The sequence below is a fragment of the Elaeis guineensis genome, chromosome 4 (genome assembly GCF_000442705.2).
Source record: "Elaeis guineensis isolate ETL-2024a chromosome 4, EG11, whole genome shotgun sequence".
Lineage (NCBI taxonomy): Eukaryota > Viridiplantae > Streptophyta > Magnoliopsida > Arecales > Arecaceae > Elaeis > Elaeis guineensis.
The window spans coordinates 129,682,862-129,705,872 of NC_025996.2; the positions used below are offsets into that span (position 1 = coordinate 129,682,862).

Here is a 23,011-nt window from a genome sequence, read left to right on the forward strand (position 1 = left end):
CAACGGTGAGGGCTGAATAGTGAGAGAATCAAGGGAAAATTTCAGAAAATAGGGGACTACTTTTGATGGATTTTTTGATAGATCGGATGGCCGACGGTCGTATGCAAAGGCATGGGGAGAATGGGAGGAGAGAGAGGACATGAGATTGGAGCCTTATCTCAACTCTAGCGGTGTCTCAGCTTTGATTTTCGATGGGTGCAAGCATGAGGTGCCATGACTTCAATAGGAGAAAAGGGCTGATGCTCATTGATGGAGGGCCTTAGGGGGGAGAGGGGTTTAATTATAGAGGATCTCTTAAGATTTTGGCAGTCCTAGGAGTCCGATTTTATGTCGGATTCAATAGGGAAGAAGACTCCCATCAGGAGTCTTCATTCCACTATATTCTTTTCTTTTTCTTTTTTCTAGGCTGAAATGAGATTTATGCTTAGATTAGGATATCACACCTTGCTCTCTAGATGACCCTCATCCACACCCTCCTTTTGGACTTTGACTTATCTCCTCTTTGTTATTGTAGTCTTCACTTCCATGACCTCATCCTCGGCCTCTTTGACTCATTTCATTCTTGGAGCCTTTTTTTTCATTCTTCAAAGTAAACTTAGATTGAGGATCTTGCTTCAAAGGCTCTTATTTCTTCTTGTTAAACCTTTGTTTATGCGCTTGTAAGGAACCCATAAGTTCATTAATTGTCATGGCATCTAGGTCCTTCAATTCTATGTTAGCGACTACGATGTAGTCAAATAAGGCATCTAATGAGTGTAGAATTTTCTCTACTACTCATGTATCACTCTAGGTCTCATCGTTCTTTCTCAATTGATTGATGATGGTCAAAACTCTTGTAAAGAAATTCGAGATGGATTTGGAGTCCATTTGTAGAGCTTCAAATTTGCTTATAATAGTTTGAAGATGAATTTTCTTCACTTTCTCAACTCCTTTATATGCATTTTGAAGAATCTCTCATACTTCTTTGGAGGTGGTAGTTGCCACAATCTTCTCAAAAATTGACTCATCTATGGTTTTATAGATGAAGTAGAGAGCCTTCTTATCTTCCTTCATCAAGTCCCTCAGAGCCTCTCATTGTTGTGCCATAAGAGTATTCTCCATCTCTGGCTTCTTTATAGCCTCTTTTGATTATGTTTCAAATATCTTGAGATCCAACCTACATCTTCATTTAAATACTTCAATTCTCACAATTGGTATTGGTGAGATGAGGAAGAGATAATTATAAAAGCCCCTCTACATTAGCCATTACTCTGATATCACTTTGATATAGTTAGTGAAAGTTTGGTAGGATTGGTATATTGAACAAGGAATATTGAGAGACCATAAAAGAAGATTTATTGGATCAAATATCACTTGATTTTCATTCCAAAATGACTTCTTATATATATATATATATATATATATATATATATATATATATATGGAGAGAGAGAGAGAGAGAGAGAGAGACTTAGGAGACTATATATATATATAGACTTGGGAGATTTTCTAATTAAGCTATATATATTACCACACATGAACATATGATTCTTCAAACTTGGTTGGATGGTTCTAATCCAAACATTAATTTTCCTAATCCTAATTCTCTTGAGAAGACTCACAACATTAAATCTTCTAGTCCCAATTCTCTTGAGAAGACTCAACATTAATTATCTTAGTCCCAATTCTCTTGAGAAGACTCACATTGGAATCATACTTTGACTCTTGAAACAAGGACTCTAGCAAACATACAAACTCGGCTCTTTGACTATAAGAAATAGCATCCTTTGATTCTAGAAAATATCATATTTGGACTATAAGATTCATGCACAATTAAGTTTAGTTATGTCCAACAGCACAGTGAAGGAATAGCAATTACATGGCTACTCATGCCAAAAACTCAGCAAGAGTGCAAAGACAGAGGTAGTTGATGAGGTGGATTTACCATTTGAAGAATTTTCAAAGTGGGATCATGAAATATAGAAGGTGAGCCCTTTGCTTCATTGCTATTCATTGCATAGGTGTAGTCCTCTACTTCCCTGGTGTCATTGATGACATTAATATTGCCGCTAGAGGTGCCCTCCATTTATAAACAAGTGTGCTCCACTGAATCTATTGAGAATGAAAATATTATCAGAGAAGCTGACTAACTACATAAGAAGAGCCAAAAACACATTCTCGGGTAACAGGATGAAACTGGAAGAATTCTAATAGCATCCAATTTAGAAACCTGCAAACTTCAGTTTTTTACATGTAGCATTGAGTTTACAATTGAGTATCATGACCTGGATATTATAAACTTTTGTTTGGAAAGAATAATAGATGTTGGTTTAATCTGGAATCTAAAGAGTTCGTTCTTACGTGATGGACATGGCAACATTTTCTTCAGCAACATTAACTATCACTTTTCAACAAAATATGGACTGGTGCAAGCATTATCTTGTAAACATGATGTCGCAGACACTGTTTCACTTAAGCTAAAGAAGCTGAATGACTAGCTCAGAATTACTTGGTGTTCATAGCAGCTAGTGTTCATCTTTAAAAGGGCATAAAGATGAGCATGACGGGTTAATTGGTTATTATGTTAGGTCTCCCAGTGAGGCGAGAAGAGAGGAGAGGATAAAACAAAACACTTCCATTCAAATTCCACTAGTTACCTAAATTCAAGAAAGCCAGCAACCTTCAAAGAGGCCAGATTGGCTCCTTGCCAGTGGATGGAACAGTTTACAAGTAATAACTGATACTCATGACATTATGATTCTTCTAATTCTTCAGCACGATTTGGTGATGAAACAGCAATGCCCATCCCATCCTTGGGTATTTCGCGAAGCGAAAGATCACCGTCCAACAACTGCATCACTTGGCGCATGGTTGGTCTAGCTGCACGTACAGGATTTGAACAAAGCAATCCAATCTTTAAGATCAGCTCCACTTCCCCCACATCATAATCACCTCCCAGCAGTCTTGCATCTATAACCTCTAGAATTACTCCATTCCTCCAACTCCCCCACACCCAGTCCACCAAATGAAGATCCGGTGATTCTTGCTGCATTATTGGCCTCCTTCCACAGACAACCTCAAGTATGAAAACCCCGAAGGCGAAGACATCAGTGCTCGTAGTTGCCCTGCCTGTTTTAGTGAGCTCTGGAGCAATATAACCAAAAGTTCCCACCACATGAGTAATTTGGGGATCGCTACCATGATCATACAATCTTGATAGTCCAAAGTCTCCCAACTTACCACTCATTTCACCGTCCAATAAGACATTGCTGGCTTTTATATCTCTGTGTACAACAATCTGCTCCCACTCTTCATGCAAGTAAAGCAAACCTGAAGCCACGCCTTTGATAATTTTTAGTCTCTGACTCCAGTTAGGTGTTGTTGGCTTGTTTGTATCATAAAGGAACTTGTCAAGACTTCCATTGGACATGAAGTCATAGACCAAAAGGAGTTCCCCTTTCCTGCGGCTATAGCCAAGAAGTTCGACCAAATTGCGGTGACGGAGTTGGCTGTTACTCGCAATCTCCCCAACAAACTCCCTCATTCCTTGCTTAGAATCATGAGATATCCTCTTCACTGCAATTTCGGTTTTTGAGGTGGGTAGCTTGCCTTTGTAGACTCTTCCAAAACCACCAACTCCCAGAAGATTTTCTTCTCGAAAGCCTTTGGTAGCCTTGAATAGTTCTTTATATGAGAATCTATGAGTTCTATGTTCTAGCTCCCACTCTTCGAGAACTTCGGCATATCTTGCCTTTCTTCTTATTGTGTAAGCAATAAAGCAGGCAGTTATAGCTATGAACACCACTACTCCTAAGGACAGCCAAATTATCAAAGGTGTTAGTTTTCTTCTATGCTTTTCAGAAGGAAGTGAAGGAAGGCTGGACAGATTGAGGGCAGCCGCTGGCCCATTCATCTTAAAGCTCCAACCCAGAACATAATGGGATGTTAGAATGGAGCCTGTAGAAGAAGAAAAGCCAACATACATGGTGTCTAATATTACCGAGGACAGATTAACTAAAGAAGACAACAATGGACGGCTTGGTTTGGGCACACTGATGGGGGATATTGTTACATTTAGCTTTCTATCTAGATTGCTATAATCTACCCATACCTGCATAGGTTCCCCGCTTATAAGGCTGAGGTTCTTAAATTTCCAAGTTTTCCCAATGAAATATGATGCTGGTGCGGCGTCTACTGAGTGTAATCCATTGACATCAATTCCAACATGGTTGTTGTTAATATCGCCAAACTCCATATTGAGGATGGTGTCTAGCTCAATGGCAAGGACGTGATTTGATGAATTTCCATTATTGGTAGAATTGAAGAGACCTAGGTATTCGTTGGTCAGAGACCCAGGGAGCCCCTGGTTGGAGAGAGCACAAATGCAAGCCCATTGCCACTCAAATCTGGATATTCGGGGGATATTGCAAAAGCAAAGCAAGTAGAGAAAGAGTGAACGTTACCATCCGAGGTGTTCTTAAAACGCAGTGGCACTTTGTGGAATGCATGTCCTTGCTGCCTCTTTGTACTGTTGGTTAATCGCAGAAGGCCATTGGGTGTGATCTCTGCTACGCCATCAAGGTATAACTCACTCCTATTGAATCCATTGTATGTGAATTCATCATATTTTGTTGCTGTGATTCCTGTAAGCAGACATATCACCAAAAGTAAGGGTAGTTTTACCTCCATTTGGAGAAGAATGGGGGATTTTCTTTTTGGGCAATTTGGTGGTTATTTGCCACATTTTATGATGTGTAACTATGGATCTATTCAACATTGGCGTCCAGCAACAATTGAACAGGCTTGCTTGACCGGCTCATCCACCCACATCCCATTTCATGTTGAAAGATTGTCCAGGGACTTGCTTGAACAAGGGCCACACAAGTCCCTGTTGAAAATACTGAACCTAATCCTTCAGGGTCCTTATTTGATGTTTCTGAAAGCTAAGAAATGTACGAGAAGATACTAAAATTTAAAAGCATGTCATGATATTCATTTTCCTCAAAGAGAAGGGCATTTTTTGGGAAAAATTAGGCTTAAGGAATCCCAGTAGAAATAACATCCATGTAAACTAAGGTTGATTGGAGCTATATAAATTTCTTTTGTGATTGTGAGCTACTATATCATACTATATCCTATGTGTAATAATATTTATATAATAAAAAATATTATGAAAAATATGGATAGGTTATACTAATATAATACCCATCCCCATGCACTGATCTAAAAGCAGCAACAAATAAAACAAAAAAAAATAGAATTGTGCCAACATGTGCATTGCATGTGTTGGAATTAGAGTGGAGATGGGAAAGCTAGAATTACCGTAGAAGCAGGAAAAAACATATGAGAACTCCTGAAAGAGTTCTTCTTTGATTGAAACTCTTAATCCCCCTAGAAATCTGATTGAAATCAAACTAAAACCTTTCCCTTAGAAGTCTATTTAAAGGCCTCCACAGAGCTCTTTGTGTTTGCCGAAAATCAGGGTCACCGATCGCCTGGATGAAGGTAATGATCCTTTAAGCTCTGAATTTATCCTCCTCCACAACATTTTGAGTCCTTGAATCATGAATTCCAGATGAATAATTACTAGACTTGACAGAAAATTTGGATGCTCTACTTTCCATTCTTGTTTTGATATATTTTATCATCCTTACCGTTGATTGCCAGTGGGATGCCATGCACTATGTCGTTGTGGCCTCAGCTATAGCCAACCATGGCTATGGCCGGTAGGAGGTCTTTATTTTATCATCTCTAATATGATATTTTACCGACGGACTTTGACGACGGATTTGTATCCCATCGCTAAAAGTATTACCGATGGTAGTAGCGACAGCATTGCCATCGCTATAGTTATTAGTGGTGGCTATAGCGATGGAAATTCAGCCATCGCTAATACTAACCTTAAAAGCCCCCCTGTTAGTTTTCGACCTTTTATTTTTGCTCATCCCAATGCCGGCCCCTTCTTTCCCCATCTCCAGCCCCCCTCTTTGCCCCGTCGTCGAATCTCGATTCTTCGAAACCCTGGCCGCCTCACTGAGCCCTTGGCTATCGAATCCCACTTTTTTGAGCCTCCGACCATCAGATCCTGTCTTCTTGAGCCTCTGGCCGCCTCCTACCTCTCTGAGCCCTCGGTCGTGAGACCTCGACCGCCGGTCGCCTCCCCGAGCCCTCGGCTACCTTCGATCCCCCTCATTCTCCCATCGTTGGATCCGACTTCCTTGAGATGACCCCGATCGCCTCCCCAAGCCTCGAGCCCTCGGCATACCTCCTCAAGCCCCTAGCCTGCCTCCCCGAGCCCCAAGCCCACCTCCCCACTTCTCCGCCTGCCTTCCTCTTTCCTCCCCCCTTTCTCTCGTACCGTGCAGTGCAGTCTCTTATCGCACAGCGTTGTCTCCTATCGCGCAGCATCATCTCTGTGGATTTGGTAAGTATTAGCGACGGCGACGATGACGGCTCCATAGCGATCGTCAAATGCTATTATTTTAATTTTTTTAATATTTTTAAATTAATATTTATAAAATTTAGTTAAATTAGATTTAATATTTAAATTAAATTAATAATATTTAATTAAATTTATTTAAATTAATTTTAAAATAATAATATTTAATTAATTTAAATTAATAATAATATTATTAATATTATTAATTTTAATAATAATATTATTAAAATTATTAAAATTAATATTATTTTTGAGAGATGGAATCACTCCGGGAAGCTCTCCAGCGAAAGGAGCCTTATTGCCTTCAACGGTAGGGGTTCAAGGTTGGGCCATCGCTGGTAGACCGGCTTTGGCCCGCTCATCTACTCCAGTGGCAGTCGAAGCAGCTCGATAATTGGATTCTAGGTACTAGGCCTGGTTCGAAGTCTAAAAAAAATTTTGGACCGAACTCAAGGAGGGATGTGGCTTGGCCTGGCCCGACCTATTTTCAATTCTATTTGCAATCCCACTCGATACTTTGGAACCTCTAAGATAGAATTTGTCTGAATGCCATGCTGGTATGCTCATGCAGTCTCATCATCTGGCATGCTCCAAGTCTGCATGCGCGAAATGCACATCCCGATCGTCTCCATTTGCAATCGTATCGTTTAATTAGAAACTCAACATTTTAAAAATTTTAAAAATATTATATTACATATAACGATAGATTCATCTTTTACTTATTGTATATATTTTATAATATTTGTATATTTACATATTTTTATATGAGTCGGAGAATTATGTACGTTGGTCAATTGACTATCCAATTTGGATAGTTTGAGATTTGTAATTAATTTTATAAATAATTATAGTAATCAAATGATATGTTGAGGGTTCGAGAGAAATTTCGGACAGTATTTTTTTTTAGTTCTCCTCACACATCTTTAGCCGTATAGGAAGAACTAAGAAAAAATACTACTAAATTTTTTTTTGACTCCTATTGCATATCGTTTGATGACTATAATTGACCTACAGAATTAATATAATACCTACATAGGATAGGACATTCTATACCTATTAGTTAATGATAGGATGTATTTATTATATAAGTCATTTTAAATAATAAAATATTTGGTAAGCATTTTGTCTTGTATTTGTATATACATAATCCTTAGATAGTGTACCACGAATCATAGTTGAATAGACCGTCGAGTAGTCGACGGAGTGATTTCTACTGAATATAACAAGGGTATCAAGTACTTCTATGATTATACGTTTGAAAATGCTACACTCTTAGTTTAAGGACAGGCTTATTATCCTTGTAAGAGATATGAAAATAGAGAAATGCTTGATATGGATATAATAATTATCCATTTATATAGGAGTCACTACAAGGAAAGAGATTTTTAACGGTAAATTTATTAATGATGGAAAATATTTTCATCTTAAATAACCATATCAATGATGAAAATAATTTTTCATCAAAAATAAAGAAATATTTACGATGATTATAGAATTTCATCTCAAAAAAAAAACTATTAGCGATGAATAGAGCAATTTCATCATAATTAATTGATTATTTTTTATGAATATTTTTATTATAAATAATTTTTTTTAAATTATAAATATCTAATTATTAGCGATGATATACATTTCGTTGGTAATAGTGAAGTTTTTTGCAATGAAAACAATATTTCCATCGCCAAATAACTTTAATTTATGACTAAAAATTTTTATCACTAATATTTAAAGAAAAATAAAAAATTGAATATTCTTGATTATTTATGATGTAAATATCAGTCATAAATAATTTAATTATTTATGATTAAACATGACTTGTGTATCAAATAAAGGTTATTAACGATAAAAATTTTCATCGTTAATACTTTAAAAAGTTAGATAATTTAAAAATTTAAAATATAAAGATTATTTGTGATGAAAAGTTAAACATTGTAGATAATTAAAATATTTATGATAAAAAATTATTTTCTATTGCTAATAAATGACATTAATGATGAAAATTTTTCATCACTAATACTTGAGAAATTTATAAAAATTTTAAAATTTCAAAAGTAAGGTATTTGCAACTAAGAAAAAGTTTGCATCACCAATAAGATATTTTTTACGATCAAATTATTTGGTCACAAATAATTAAAAAAATAAAAATTTAAAATTATAGAATATTTATGATGAAATAATTTTCATCATGAATAATGGTTATTTATAATGAAAAATGTAATTTTTATCATAAATAAATATGTTTTAAAAATTTAAAAATAAAAGATAATTTATGATGAATATTTTTTATTGTAAATAATCAAGTATTTACGATGATAAAATGAATTACTGTCACAAAATTGTTACTTATTTATGATGTATTTTCATCATCACCAATATTTAAAAAATAAAAAAATTTAAATTTTAAAAACTAAACTATTAGCGATGGTAGATGAATTTTCCATTGTTAACATGATTTTTAATGATGAAAAATTTTATCTCTAATAGTTTAAAAATTTTAAAAATTTTAAAAAATTATTGGAATCATACTTAAAATGCCAGATGTAATTTAAAAAAAAAGAATAATAAAAATTTTTATCATAAAAAAATTATAAATAATTTATAAAAAATAGTAAATATTAAAATTAAAAATTTACAAGAATAATGGATAGAGTGGGCCAAGATATTTTAGAATATATGAGTGCATTTTATCTAGTTTTATCATTAGTTAGTTCATAATTATCATATATATTAAATTTTATATTTATTATATTTATAATGACATATTTAAAGATAAATCTTGATTTTGTTGCTTGTGATCTTTGAAAATCTTATTTTGTTTTATTTCTTAGTTATACACATAAGTAATGAATAAAAATTTAGAAAGGTTGATGAGCTAATATGGATGAAGGAAAAGTATATGTGGGGTATGGATCGAACCTACTTCAACCTACATGTAAATCAAATACAATTTGACCCATTGACACCTCTAGTTTGAATCATGCTTTTGTCCGATTTTGATTGGTCTTCCATCCATTTTACTTAATAAATAAAAGAAAAAAAATAAAAAAGATGATATGGCAGTAGATCAAGGGAAAATTTTGCACTCCATATCTGGGCTATGGTGCTAAAGAGGCCTAGTTCTATTTTTTAACCTCTCAAATATCATTATTTTTTGCAGGAAGCCTTAAGTTAAAAAGTTTGCAATCAAATCTTTGAATTCATTTTTAGTGAATCAATGTGGTCCTACCGTCTATCTTGTTAGTTGGATCTGAACAAATTTTATCATGCGAGCATCATATAATTACTTATTAAAAACTTATAAATGAGAAAATCTTTTTTAGTAATTATTAGTGACGGAAGAAAATTTTTGTAGCTAATAACATAATTAGCGATGAAAATAATTATCATGAATAAAATTTTGGGACTATTAGCGATGAAATAATATATTTTCATTGTAAATAATATATTTAGAAAAAAAACTTTTTCAGTGAGAATTTTTTTTTGGCAAAAAATATTAGCGATGAAAAGTTATTCATCTCTAGTTAGTTATTAGCGATGAAAAGCTTATTTTTGTCATAATTTTTTTTTAAAATTATTTGTGATGAAAATAAATTATTAATGATAAAAATTTTTGAAAAAAAATTTTTTCGAGTAAAATTTTTTTTTGATGAAAAATATTAGTGATGAAAAGTTATTCATCGCTAGTTAGATTATTAGCGATGAAAAGATTATTTTTGTCACAAATTTTTTTTTATTTAAATTATTTATGATTAAAATAAATTATTAGCGATAAAAATTTTCATCGCTAATATCCCACGTCTTGTCATGTCCCATCTAAAATCCATTTTCTTCCCCCTACCCTCACTCAACATTCTCTCTCTCGCATTCCCTCCCCCACCGACGACCCGCATCGCTTCCCATGTTCGGCCATCGTTACCGTTCATTTCACCGTCACCGTCTGCAAAGCCGTCACCAGCGCCGCCGTCGAGGTGAGCTTATTCCTTCTTTTTTTTGGGGGGGGTTCAGGCCGGGCCCAGGGACGGTGACGGGGTCGGCTGGTCGGGGCCAGCAAGTCGAGGTCGGGGATGGTGGGTCGGGTTCGGGGATGGCGGTCCGGGGCTGCGGGGCCTGCGGTCTGGGGCCATAGGGCCTGCGGTTCGCGGCAACGGGGCCTGCTGGTCGGGGCTGCGGGGCTTATGGGCCGGGTTCGGTGGGTCGGGGCTAGGGACGAAGACGGTGGTCCAATGCTGGTGGGCTGGAGATGGGGTTCTGCGGGGTCGGGCCATGGCCGTGGCCATGGTCGGGTCCGGCTCTATGTCCGGGGTGGGGCGGGGCTGGGTCAGGTCCGTGACTGGGCCAGGTCGGGTTGGGGCCGGGTCGAGGTAGGGCAGGGCGGGGCGGGTCGGTTCTGGTCATTTTTGGGTCAGGCTGGGCCGGGCCGGGTTGGTGTGGGTCGGGTCGGGTCAGGCTGGGGCAGGTCAGGTGGAGCTAGGGCAAGTCGGGTCAAGGTCGGGTCAGGCTGGGGTGGGTCGGGCTGGGATGGGGTGGGTCGGCTATGGTAGGGTTCCGGTCGGGTAGATTCCGGGTCATGTCAAGGCCTTCAGGGATGTGTCCGGGGATGGGGCCGAGATGGGGCAAGTCAGGTTGGGGTCGCACAGGGTCGGGTCCATGACTGGGTCGGGCCGGGTCCGTGATGGGGTCGGGCTGAGCCTATTCATTTTCAGGTAGTGCTGGGTCGGGTTGGGTTGGGCGGGTCGGGTTGGGTAGGGTCGGGTCGGGGCAGGTCGGGTTCATGATTGGGTCGGGCCGGGTCAGGTTGGGTCTAGTTCAGGTCAGGTTGGGGTCGGGTTGGGTCGGGGCAGGGCGGGCTGCGTCGGGTTGGGTTCGGGTCAGGTCGAGTACGGGTCGGGTCGGTTCTAGATCGGGTCAGGGTCAGGTCTGGATCAAGTCGGTTCTGGGTCAGGTCGGGGCCTTCGGGGATGGGTCCGAGGATGGGGACGGGGCGGTCCGGCAGGTCGGGTGGGGTCGGGATTGGTCGGGTCGGGGTGGGTTGGGGTCAGGTCGGTTCCGGATTGGGTCGGACTGAAATTATTATAATTGTTGCATATTATTTTTTAGTGTTACTGCTGAAATTATTTAATTATTTAACTAATTATTTTTTACTAACACAATGCACATTGCTGTTACTTGTTATAATTAAATTATTTTATGTGCTGTTTTGTATGCTACTGAAATTATAAATAAAAAAATATTTTTATTTAAAAAAAAATTATTGAAATTTTTAATGAAGAAATTTCAATACAAAGTTATTTTTTTTGATAAATTGAAAATCTATCTTCGAATGCACGTTCAAAGATGGTATTTAAATTACATTGAGCCGTAGATTCCCATTCAAGTTTCGATCTTCATCGAGATCAAAATATGGATGTCCCATATTCGGGCTTTTTAAAAAAATAATAATAATATTATTATTAATAGTTGATATTTCATTCCATTATGTGGTATTCAGGAGTTATCTGTCCATTGTTCGTCGGATATATGGTGGAGAGGGTACGTAGGCACCATATCCACATCGTATAGTTGGAGAACCATGGAGAGATGCTACCAAAATTTTTATGAAAATGAGATGAAATATCTACTAATAAGTGATCTGGATCTAAATTCTGGTCGGGATTTTAGATGGAATTCAAAATGTGATTCAGTCCAAAATTTAGATTGGGATTCAGAATACCACTAAACTTTATTTTGGTTGTTAATGATTTTATGTTTGTTGTTAGATGAATATCAATAAAAGTTGGATGAATGCTAGAGGTATTTTTTTGCTTGAATATCAAAAAAGAGTTCGAGATTTCATTGACTTTGCACACAATAAGGCTAACAGTGCTAGTCAAATAAAGTGTCCATGCAAGAGATATGTCAATTTGATATATCATCACATAATACTTGTTGAGGAGCATCTGCTACAATATAGTATGGATAAGAAGTAAACTTGTTGAATATGGCATGGGGAGGGTGATCCAAATGAAGTGGTGCGCGATGATGACGATACTGAAGATGATAGTACTGATGGTGCTGGACCTGTCGCACATCGTGGTATCGAAAAATTGTTAGATGATTCATATCAAGGTGCTTGTTCAAATATATGCATGAATACTACTGCATCTGAAAGCAATTCTAATTATGAGCATAATATCCGGTTTAAGATAGAAGGGACTTCTAAATAGTTTGCAAAGTTTGTAAGGGATTCACGAAAGTCACTTTATCCAAATTGTACAAAGTTTTTCAAGTTAGAGTTTTCGATAAAATTGCTTCATATTAAAATCATGAACCGTTGGAGTCAGAAGTCATTTGACCAAATTTTAACATTGATTAAAACAGCTCTGTCCAATAGAGAGAGACTTCTGAAATCATATTCTGGAGCAAAAATATACATATGAAAAATGGGACTTGGCTATACTTTTATACATACCTGAAAAAATAACTGCATATTATTTTATAAGGATAACGAACAAGCAACTGAATGTCCGAAATACAGTGAGCCTAGATACAAAATCGATAATAGGAAAGCAAAAAAGATACCTCAAAAGATTTTAAGATATTTTTCATTGATTTCAAGACTTCAAAGGTTGTATATGTCCACAAAGATAGTTGAAGAAATGAGATGGTATTATGAGCAGTGGATTCTGGAGGAGAACATATTTATCTACTCGACCGACTCTTTAGTGTGGAAAGACTTCGATGCAAAGCATCCGCACTTTGTGAGTGACCCATGTAATATCTGTCTTGATCTAGCGATAGATGGATTTAATCCCTTTGGCAATCTGAGTACCTCTTACAGCATGTGGCCGTGATGCTAGTTATATACAATGTGTCACCTTGGAAGTGCATGAAAGAACCATTTATTTTTATGTCACCATTGATTCCGGGCCTGAAAGCATCAGGTAATGAAATTGATATATATCTACGACCTTTAATTGATGATCTGAAGGAGTTATGAAAAAATAAGGTATAGACATATGATTCTATGAGTCGAAGTAATTTTAAGTTGCATGCTTTGATTCTATGGACCATAAATAATTTTTTGACATATGAAAATTTATCTGGATGGAGTACTAAAGGATATCTTGTATGTCTAATATGCAATAGCAATGCATCCTTTTTTACATTTAAAGCACAGATGGAAAATATGTTTCATGGGTCATTGATGGTTTCTTCCTGCTAATCATTCTTGAAGGACCTATTATAATCAATATTTTGATGGTAAGTCCGATCGATGTCTGCCACCTAAGGAGTTAAGTGGAGTAGAAATTTTAGAACAACTTAAAGTCATTGAAAATATCTAATTTGAAAAAATATCGAGTACTCACAAGCAGAAGTGTACTGAAGTTGAGCTGAATTGGACGAAGCGAAGTATTTTTTTTGAACTACCATATTGGAAGCAGCTACTACTTCATTATAATCTAGATGTAATGTACATTGGAAAGAATATTTGTGATAATATCATTGGTACTGTATTAAATATTTTAGAAAAAATAAAAGATGGTACAAAAGCTCGTCTTGATTTGTAAGAAATGGGAATCCGATCGGAGTTGCATTTAGCTCGTCGAGGTGAGAGATTTTTTATGCCAGCCACATGTTATTCACTATTTGGAGAGGAAAAGAAAAATTTTTGTAGATGGTTCAAAATCGTAAAGTTTTCTGATGCATACGCTTCAAACATATCGTGGTGTGTTGGGAACAACGACGGCAATATCTCTGACATGAAAAGTTATGACTCCCATGTGATGATGCAACGTTTGCTTCCTATGGTCATGCATGGTTATTTAGGTGGTGATGGTCAAACTGTAATGATTGAGCTGGAAGTGTTCTTCCAAGAATTGTATTATCGAAAATTGAAGATTAACTTAGATTAGAGAAAGATATTGTACTCATTCTTTGTAAGTTAGAAAAAAAATTTTCACCATCATTTTTTGATGTTATGGTGCATCTGGCTGTTCATCTTCCAAAGAAAACTCTTTTGGTCGGACTGGTACATTATCGATGGATGTATCCTATTAAAAGATAAAAAAATTTGATGTACTTTATCATATCAATTATAAGATGTAAATGTATTTCTAAAATTTAAATTTATTTTTGTTTGTAGATTCTTGTGCATTTTAAAAAAATATGTGCATAATAAAGCAAGGCCTGAAGGGTCTATAGTGGAAGCATTATAGCTACTGAGTGTATCATATTCTGCTTGATGTATCTTGATGATATCAAAACAAGATTTGATCATGCAGATCGTAACACAGACCATTAATGGAGTGATAATAAACTGACGTTGTCTATATTTAAACAAATGGTTCGACCTATTGGTGCAAGGAGATATAAATTTATGGATGTGAATGAGCTATCCAAAGTATACTTTTACGTTCTAAATAATTGTGAAGAAATTGAAGATTTTGTTGAGTAAGTATCATCTGACCATATTATTTAATTTTTAAAAAATTTTTCATATGGATATAAAATTAAAAATCTTAACTTCTTGCAGTGAGCATAAGAGTATACTATGTAGAGAGAATAATACGGATGCCGATGATCGACATAGAAGAAAATTTACAAAATAGTTTGGTAATCTTGTAAGTTGCATTAGTGATACATTATTTATTTACTTATAAATAATATTATTTAAACCAACATAATTTTTTATCTTATGATGTAGATGAAACATAAGTATTTCAATAAATAAGTGGGTGCGACTGATGAGTTACATGATTTAGCATGTAGTCCCGATCAAAGGGTTAATCACTGCACATCCTGTATCATTGGAGGAATGAGATTTCACACAAGAAAGCTTGAGATGCAACGACAGACTCAGAATAGTAAAATTACTACAACATGATATGAAAGAGAAGAAGAGATTGATTATTATAGTGTACTGGTAGATATCATAGAATTGAAGTATGGGTCCAGTAATTCTGTATTTTTGTTTCAGTGTGAATGGTGGGATATTAATAATAAAAAGATCGATATTCATATCGATTCATAATTTATCAATGTAAATCTTGTACGAACATGGCACCAAAATGAGCCGTATATATTAGCAAATCAAACGAAATAAATAATATATTTGAAGGATCTAAAGTATCGAGGTAATTGATATATTGTATAAAAAATAACATCTAGAGGCGTATATGACATACCAACTCGATTAGAGATGGATGAAAATTCAGATTTATATAAAGAGAAAGCTTTTCAGCAAGAAGAACAAATATTAGTCGAGCTTTTGGTTGATGAAGAACTTATAACGGCACCTTTGAATAGGGCTGATCTTCCATCCAACGAAGTTGAAGCTGATTTTATATTTAATCTTGATGAGTCAGAGAGCGATGATTAGTTCATAAATGATGATGAGATAGAAGACGACACATATATCGATTACTGTGATTCGGACGAGGATCTACACATCGAGGAAGAAATGATTATTGCTGAGTAGATCTATATTCTTTGTTCAATTTTATCTTCCAATAATGGTATGTGATATAATTGTATTCATTAGAATATTATTTGATTTCTACTATTATTATTCAACATTATATTTATTTATATCTCAATTCCTACAGATATGGTACCAGAAGATAGACGACGACGTTTATGTTCACAGCTCCCTATAGATGCTTCAGAGGTTGAGGCACCTCCACCGATCTCCATTGCCACACCGGCTTCACTATCAGAGGGTCCTGCACCGGCAGGTCCCAGTGAGTCGGGTTTTAGTGAGGCGGGTCCCAGTGAGGCAGGTTCTAGTGGTGTTAACTATTACACTTTATATATAATAAAATTTGATTCTTTTATTTGGATCATACTAATGATTTATTTATTATTGTTTCAGGTAAGTCCTCATTGGTGGTGAGGCGAGGGCGAGGTCCATCGAAGAACCTCACTCTAGAGCATTGGAGATACGAGCATCCAGGATAGCATCTCCAGATCAAGATATCAACTGACTATACCAGACCCATTAAAGGATGGTGTGACGCATGGTAGACTGAGTTGGGCATCATATGCCGCAGTTATGCCCCCGTGACACTCTTCGATTGGTGTTATATTCTACCGACTCAAAGAGAGATTTTCTATACCCACTTATAAGTAAAATAAATTATATTGTGAATATTTAATTTGCATAGTATTCTTCTAATATTTGTTATTGACAGGGTGTATTTGATATCGCTGATTTTGAGGAGGATCGTATGAGGTGAGCCATCGACATTCAGTTATCGTTGTATTTCAAGGACTATCGCCATCACATGCATCAGTATTGGTATCGTGTGGTGCAGGATCATAGGGAGGAGGTAGCGCGGTAGTAGCCCTATGACAGCATCACCATAGATGATTGGACTACTATATGCCGGCAATACAAGGATCCGACATATCAGGTTACACATCTAAACTTTTTTTTTATAGTTTAAGGACTTAATCATTTATTTTTAAATTAAATTTTTTATCTACTAATTTTATTGATAATTTTATAGAGATGATGTGCCCAGAATGCGACGAACCAGGTGAGACAGATCATGCCATATTATGGGGGTTCGAGATCGTTTGCTCGTCACATGGAGCACATGGTAGGTAATTTTTAATTTCTAATTAGCATATAATTCTCTAGTTCTTTAAAATTTTTTTAATTAATTCTCAAATTGCAAAGAGATATTGAGAGTGGCGAGCTTCTTGGTAGGATCGATATCTACTAACGGACCCACCAGCGACGGTTGGAGGAGTGGACAACAGGGAGTCAAGAGCTCTTTGTAAGTTTTTTTTAATTATTTTTCATTCATAATCTAATTTTTATTATAAAATTAAAATAATTTTAATTTTAATTTTTAGAATCGTATGACAGAGATTAGATCCCAGCCTACCCCTAAAGGCTCAACCGCACCCACAAATGATGAGATCTGTGATCGGATGCTCGATATGAGACCTTGTTATGTTAGGGGTCTAGAGTATGGGATCACTGCTTCCTCATCCTCATGCACATCTAGGGCGGATATCCATTCTGCATGTGAGGCTCGACTGACGGAGATGCAGAGGTAGACTATCGAGGATCGACAGCAGGCTGTCAAAGATCGACAGCGAGCTCAGGAGTTGGCTGCATGCGTCGATGACTATCAGTGCTTCTAGATCCAGATGATGGAGTGGATGGCACAGATGGAGCAGACAATACAGTTGATAAGATAGCAGTAGACTGAACCGAGCTCCATCGTCGGTCCGAGCTCCGTTCAGCACTCCCTGTCCCCAGCTCATTCTCCAGATGTCGATATTTGATGGCTTACTGATGTACTTTTTTTATTTTAAATATCTTATAATTTTAATTTAATATAATAAAATAATAAAATTTATTTATCAATTTATTATGTAAATTTTTTATTTTAATTTTTTTAATTTATAAAAAATATTATGCATATAAATATAAAATATATATTCATAAATTTTTTAAAAAAATATGACTAAATTATGAGAGATGAAATTATTTTCGATAAAATATTCATCGTTAAAAATATTTTACTAACATAATTTAATTTATCAATAAATATATAATTAACAATGATAAAAATGTATTCATCATAAATAATTAGTTATTTAAGATGAATTTTTTTATCACTAATATTATTTAATTTTTTTAAATAATTTTTTTATTAAATTAATAGTGATGAATTATTTTCATTACAAAAACTATTTTTTGTGATGAAAATTTTTGTTGCTAAAACTTTAGCAAATAATAGCGATGAAAATTTTTCATCATAAATACCTTTTTTTAGAATAATTTTTTTCATCCATATTTTTTAATGATGAAAAATATTCATCGCAAATATCTTTTATTAGTGATAAAAATTTTTTTCATCGTAAAATATTATCAACGGTAGGATTATTTACGATAAAATATTAACGATCAAAATTTTATCGCTAATATTATTAGCGATGAAAATTGATTATTAGCGATAAAAATTTTTCATCGCTAATTATCTGTTTTATTATAGTGAGTGGATTTATGCCAAACTACAAGCATTGGTATCTACATGGAGAGATGTGAAAAATAATTGCAAGGGTTAGAAGTCAGTAGGACAGGGACACAGACAGAATGGTAGACATGGTTATAGATGTGACTGGTTTTAAATTTTATTAAAAAATATATCATAAAGCCAATTAACTTATTATAAATAATTAGACTTTTGTATATGAATTATTTATCAATGAATAAAAATTATTTTGGTATGTTCATCATATATACATCTTCCCTTTATATAGAACTCTCAATTTTATAATAAAATCTTTAGAACTAGAATCTATAAAGGAGGATTTATCGAATAGTTCTTAAATATATTCATGACCAAATGATACGTCATTAAAAGGATAATGGCGTTCATTGAGTGTAGATTATTGTGTGCCATATAGGTTGGTTGTCTTCATAACCAAGGAGTGTGGAGATACTGGTATAGCATACAGGTGAGAGTAGGAATACATCATCACTGAATAAGTGACTCATCTGTTGAGTGCTCTGTTGTCAAAAGAAGCTCATGAAGCGTATGGGCATAAGTATCCCTCAGATCTGAGATCACCATAGTGACTTGTAAGCAACTCACTGTACTTTGATGCTTGACTATCTACATTTCTAATACCGTGATGGAAGGCTACTGGGTATAGTCAAGTACTTATGAAATCTATGAGTGGATCAAGATAGGATTGAATCCTTTGAATTACAGGAGATAATATATCACTGTATTTTAATTTAGTAAAATCTTGACCAGGATAATCTATGTGATAGATTTGAAAGATTGAAATACAATATGGATGACTCATTCAGGGTTGGCAGCAAATCCTAGGTCATCTTGAGCATTTAGAGTCAAAGGGATGATTATGTGGTAACCATATACATAAGTTCTTGAATATTGCTTTATAAATATTCAAACTATCCGGATGTCAGGAACCATTACTAGATAGTAACTTCAATTAGTACAAAAAATTATTCCTATGCTACCAGCTTAGTATTCGAACCTACAGAGTCATGCGTAAAGTCAAGCAACGTAGGATAAAATTGACCTAAGTGTATGCATTTAATTTGAAAGTATGTGACTTGATTGAACAAATAGATTAGTTTAATTAAGAATTAAGTTAGAGGTCATACGGGATTAAATAGTTGACTATATCTAGTTAGTACTGGACATGAGGTGCAGGTTTAATTTCGAGAATGAATATAATCTGATCTATGATCCAAGAGATTCATGAGAGATTGAATTTGAGTTCTAATTAATTTTTGATTAAATCTTATTTAATTAAGGCTAATTGAGTTAAAAATTTAAGTTAGACTTGGATTTGAATCCTAATCAGATTGGGATTGATAGCTTATTCGAATTTGGTTCGAATCAGATTCGAATTGGATTCGATTTGAGCCCAATTTGGATTAGATCCATAGAGTCCAAAATATCTGAGACTCTCTCTCATAGTGGCCGACCAAGGAAGGGAGTGGGCTCTAAATTTTTTTCACCCCAATTCCTTTGTGTGTGCGTGAAGAAAGTTCGCGTGTAGGTTGGCATCCAATCTCCTTATTTGATAAGGATAAAGACCAATTCAAATTGGGTTTGAATTAGGAGTCCTAATCCTTTGTGTCATGGGGCATCATTTATAAATAGGGAGGTCCTCTAAGTATCGATGGGTATGCAAAATTTTGTGCGACAAAATATTTCCTACATCATCGATGAGAAGAGAGGGTATTGGAGCGACAAAGAAAGGGAGTCATCCCTTCTTCCTTGGCTTGGAGATTTTTGGGTGCTCTTCTTCTTGGCATCCACCTTCTTGGAATGAAGAGTCACATCCAAGATCAGATCTCCTCCCTCCCTTGCTGCCCTTCTGAAGGTGCAACATCCTGAGATTCATCCCTCTTTCCTGTGGGAGTTGGTGTGCGTGTAAAGTAGAGGATCTGTATTTTCAGACCTTGTGAGACATCAGATTCAAGAAACTCCTGAGAATTTTGATCCTTAATCCACTGCATATAAGGTAATTTATAAATATTATAAATTAATAGAATAAAAAAAATTTCAGATGCACCCTGACGATCCGATTTTGATCGAATTTTTTTTTCTTCAACTAGTATCAGATCCAGACTGATACATGGATGCATAGATAATTCTTTTAGTATGTTTAAATCTTGCATGTAATCAGATTTTTTATGTTGATATTAAATCTAATTTAGACCTAGTAACTAAATTTTTTTTATTTGATTTTCACTAGATTTTAAGATCCTAATCAATGATTGGTTATGGTTTGTTATAAAACTATTATAACAGAATTTTTATGTTGCAGATTTTTATTGAAATAACAGCATGTTTATATTCTGTTTTAAATCTATTTTAACAGAATTTTTATAGAGTTATTTCAAGTTGGTAGTTAGACTTAATCTGGATCTGAATCAAATCTATTTTGACAGATTTTCAGATTTGATTTTAAACAAAATTCTGCACAACATAAAAATAGGTTTAATCAGAATTTTTTTTTCTATACATTCATACATGTATTTGAATAGTTTTCTATATGATTCTAGATCTGAATTAATTATTTTATATACTGTATAAATATAAGATTAGATTTGAAACATTATATGATGATGTAATCTAATTAGATTAGATGCATAATATGTATGATATGATAATGTTCATATGAGTGCACACCTAAATTTTTGTTTGTTACATATGTAGATGCAATTAATTTTACAAATTAGATTTCTAACCTTAGTAGCCTAGTACTCAGATTGAGATGATCATCAGATCATTTGGTCATAAGAGAAAGCAGAGATTAAGTCCCTCTCTGGTCTATTCGATGGGTTCTCTTATAAAATATAAGGGTACCACTGTGATCAAGTCTCATGAAAAAGAATAATAAAAAAAAAATTAAATTATTTTAATTATAGATATATTTAGATAAGATCTAAAGTGATTTGTTATTAATTATAATTTTAATAAAATAAATTTAGATATAAAAATTGATTTTAAGATCTGAATTATATATTGTATATGATGTAATATGTAGAGATCTAATTTTTTCTATGATGCATATGATGTATATATAAAATTGAAATCAGATTGATAAATATTTAATGGTTAATCATAGATCTGAAAATTAATTTTCAAGATTCGAAACATATGATGTATATTTCATATAATACCCTGATAAAATAGTTTTACAAACTGAAACATATATTTCATATACTTAATTTGAAATTAAGTTTCAAAGATCTAGATTTGAGAATTGAAGATGTCAAGACACCTCATAAATCAATAGGCAATGGGTTAGCATAAATTAGGTCTTCTAACTGAGTTAGACTTAGGATTAGAAATAAATATAAACTAATTAGAAAAATTGATTAAATCTAATCAAAAGTTAAATTAGATTTGATCAAAATTTTTCTAGATCAATCTCAATAGTTGTAGCTTGATCAAGTCCATATTTTTGACCATACCAAATGGACCTGATTGTGGCTCAGAGGTTTAGCCCAAATCTTTTGGCTGATCGAACCAAAACTAATCGATCAATTGGTGTCTAAGGTAAGTGTAGCAATTCGATCGGTGGTTTTTAATTGATAGTCCACTTATCTGACCATTTTGATGGTGTCTAAGGCAAGCTAAGGCAGACCATCCCATCGATCTTGCTTATCTTGCCAATTTGGTAGATTATGTGTTGATTAGGTCATTAATTGATTTGAATTGACCCATGCCATTAAGATAAATTAGTTTGGCTAATTTAGGTGTCTTTGGATCAGCTTGTCTCTAGTCCTCTTCATGACTGGTGAAGTCAGTGGAAGGATTTATGACTTGTAGGTCATTTATTTTCTTATTCTCAAATCATTAATTCAAAATTTCTAAATTATTAGATCCTTAAAATAATACAGTTATAGGGATAACTAGTTCATAGCCTCCCATTAAGGTGCATGATAATGAGTCCAATAATCTAAATAAGCATTGGAGATGCCACACGTCTGATGTTTATTAGATATTAAAATTATCATTCATCATATGATCACCTTATTATGTCTTTTAGATCAATGGTCAGATTGGTCAAACCATACTCAAGCTTGGACATTCATTTGTTGGATGCACTAGGTGTAGTCATATTAATGATTGGACCTAATCAAGATTTTTAGTAGAGGTGCCACCGTCTACTGAAAAGAAGTCAGGGGCAAAATCTAATTGTTAAAAATTATTTAAAAAAATAATTAATTAAGAACCTACCTATAAATGCACTCGGATTGGCTGAGTCACACTGGATTTGAATATAATCAGTGTGGATTTTAGCACCCACTAATGGATTAATGTAATTCCTTGAATTGGATGTAGAGGCTACCAATTCATATAAAATAATAGGAGAATTTTTAGACTAAAGTCTATATCTTTAGGATTAAAATGATTCATATACTAATAAGCTTTTGATTTTCTTTTTTAGCAATGGCTAATAGACTATCACTTCGATCGCTCTTAGATAGGGACAAGCTTGTCGGACTCAACTTCGATAGCTGGTATCGAAAGTTGAAGATCATCCTGAAGCACGAAAGGATCCTGTACATGCTTACGGATCTAGCACCTGAAGAACTTG

At 34.9% G+C, this 23,011-nt stretch overlaps 1 protein-coding gene across 1 annotated transcript; it reads right to left on the reverse strand.

Annotated features, from left to right (window-relative positions):
• Window positions 1-1,742: 1,742 nt before the first annotated feature.
• LOC105042675 (L-type lectin-domain containing receptor kinase IV.2-like) lies at window positions 1,743-4,820 on the reverse strand. Its single transcript, XM_073256795.1, is given in 3 exon segments — window positions 1,743-2,091; window positions 2,637-4,344; window positions 4,347-4,820. Coding segments are annotated over 2 exon segments (1,935 nt in total). The 5' UTR covers window positions 4,669-4,820; the 3' UTR covers window positions 1,743-2,091; window positions 2,637-2,731.
• Window positions 4,821-23,011: the final 18,191 nt, after the last annotated feature.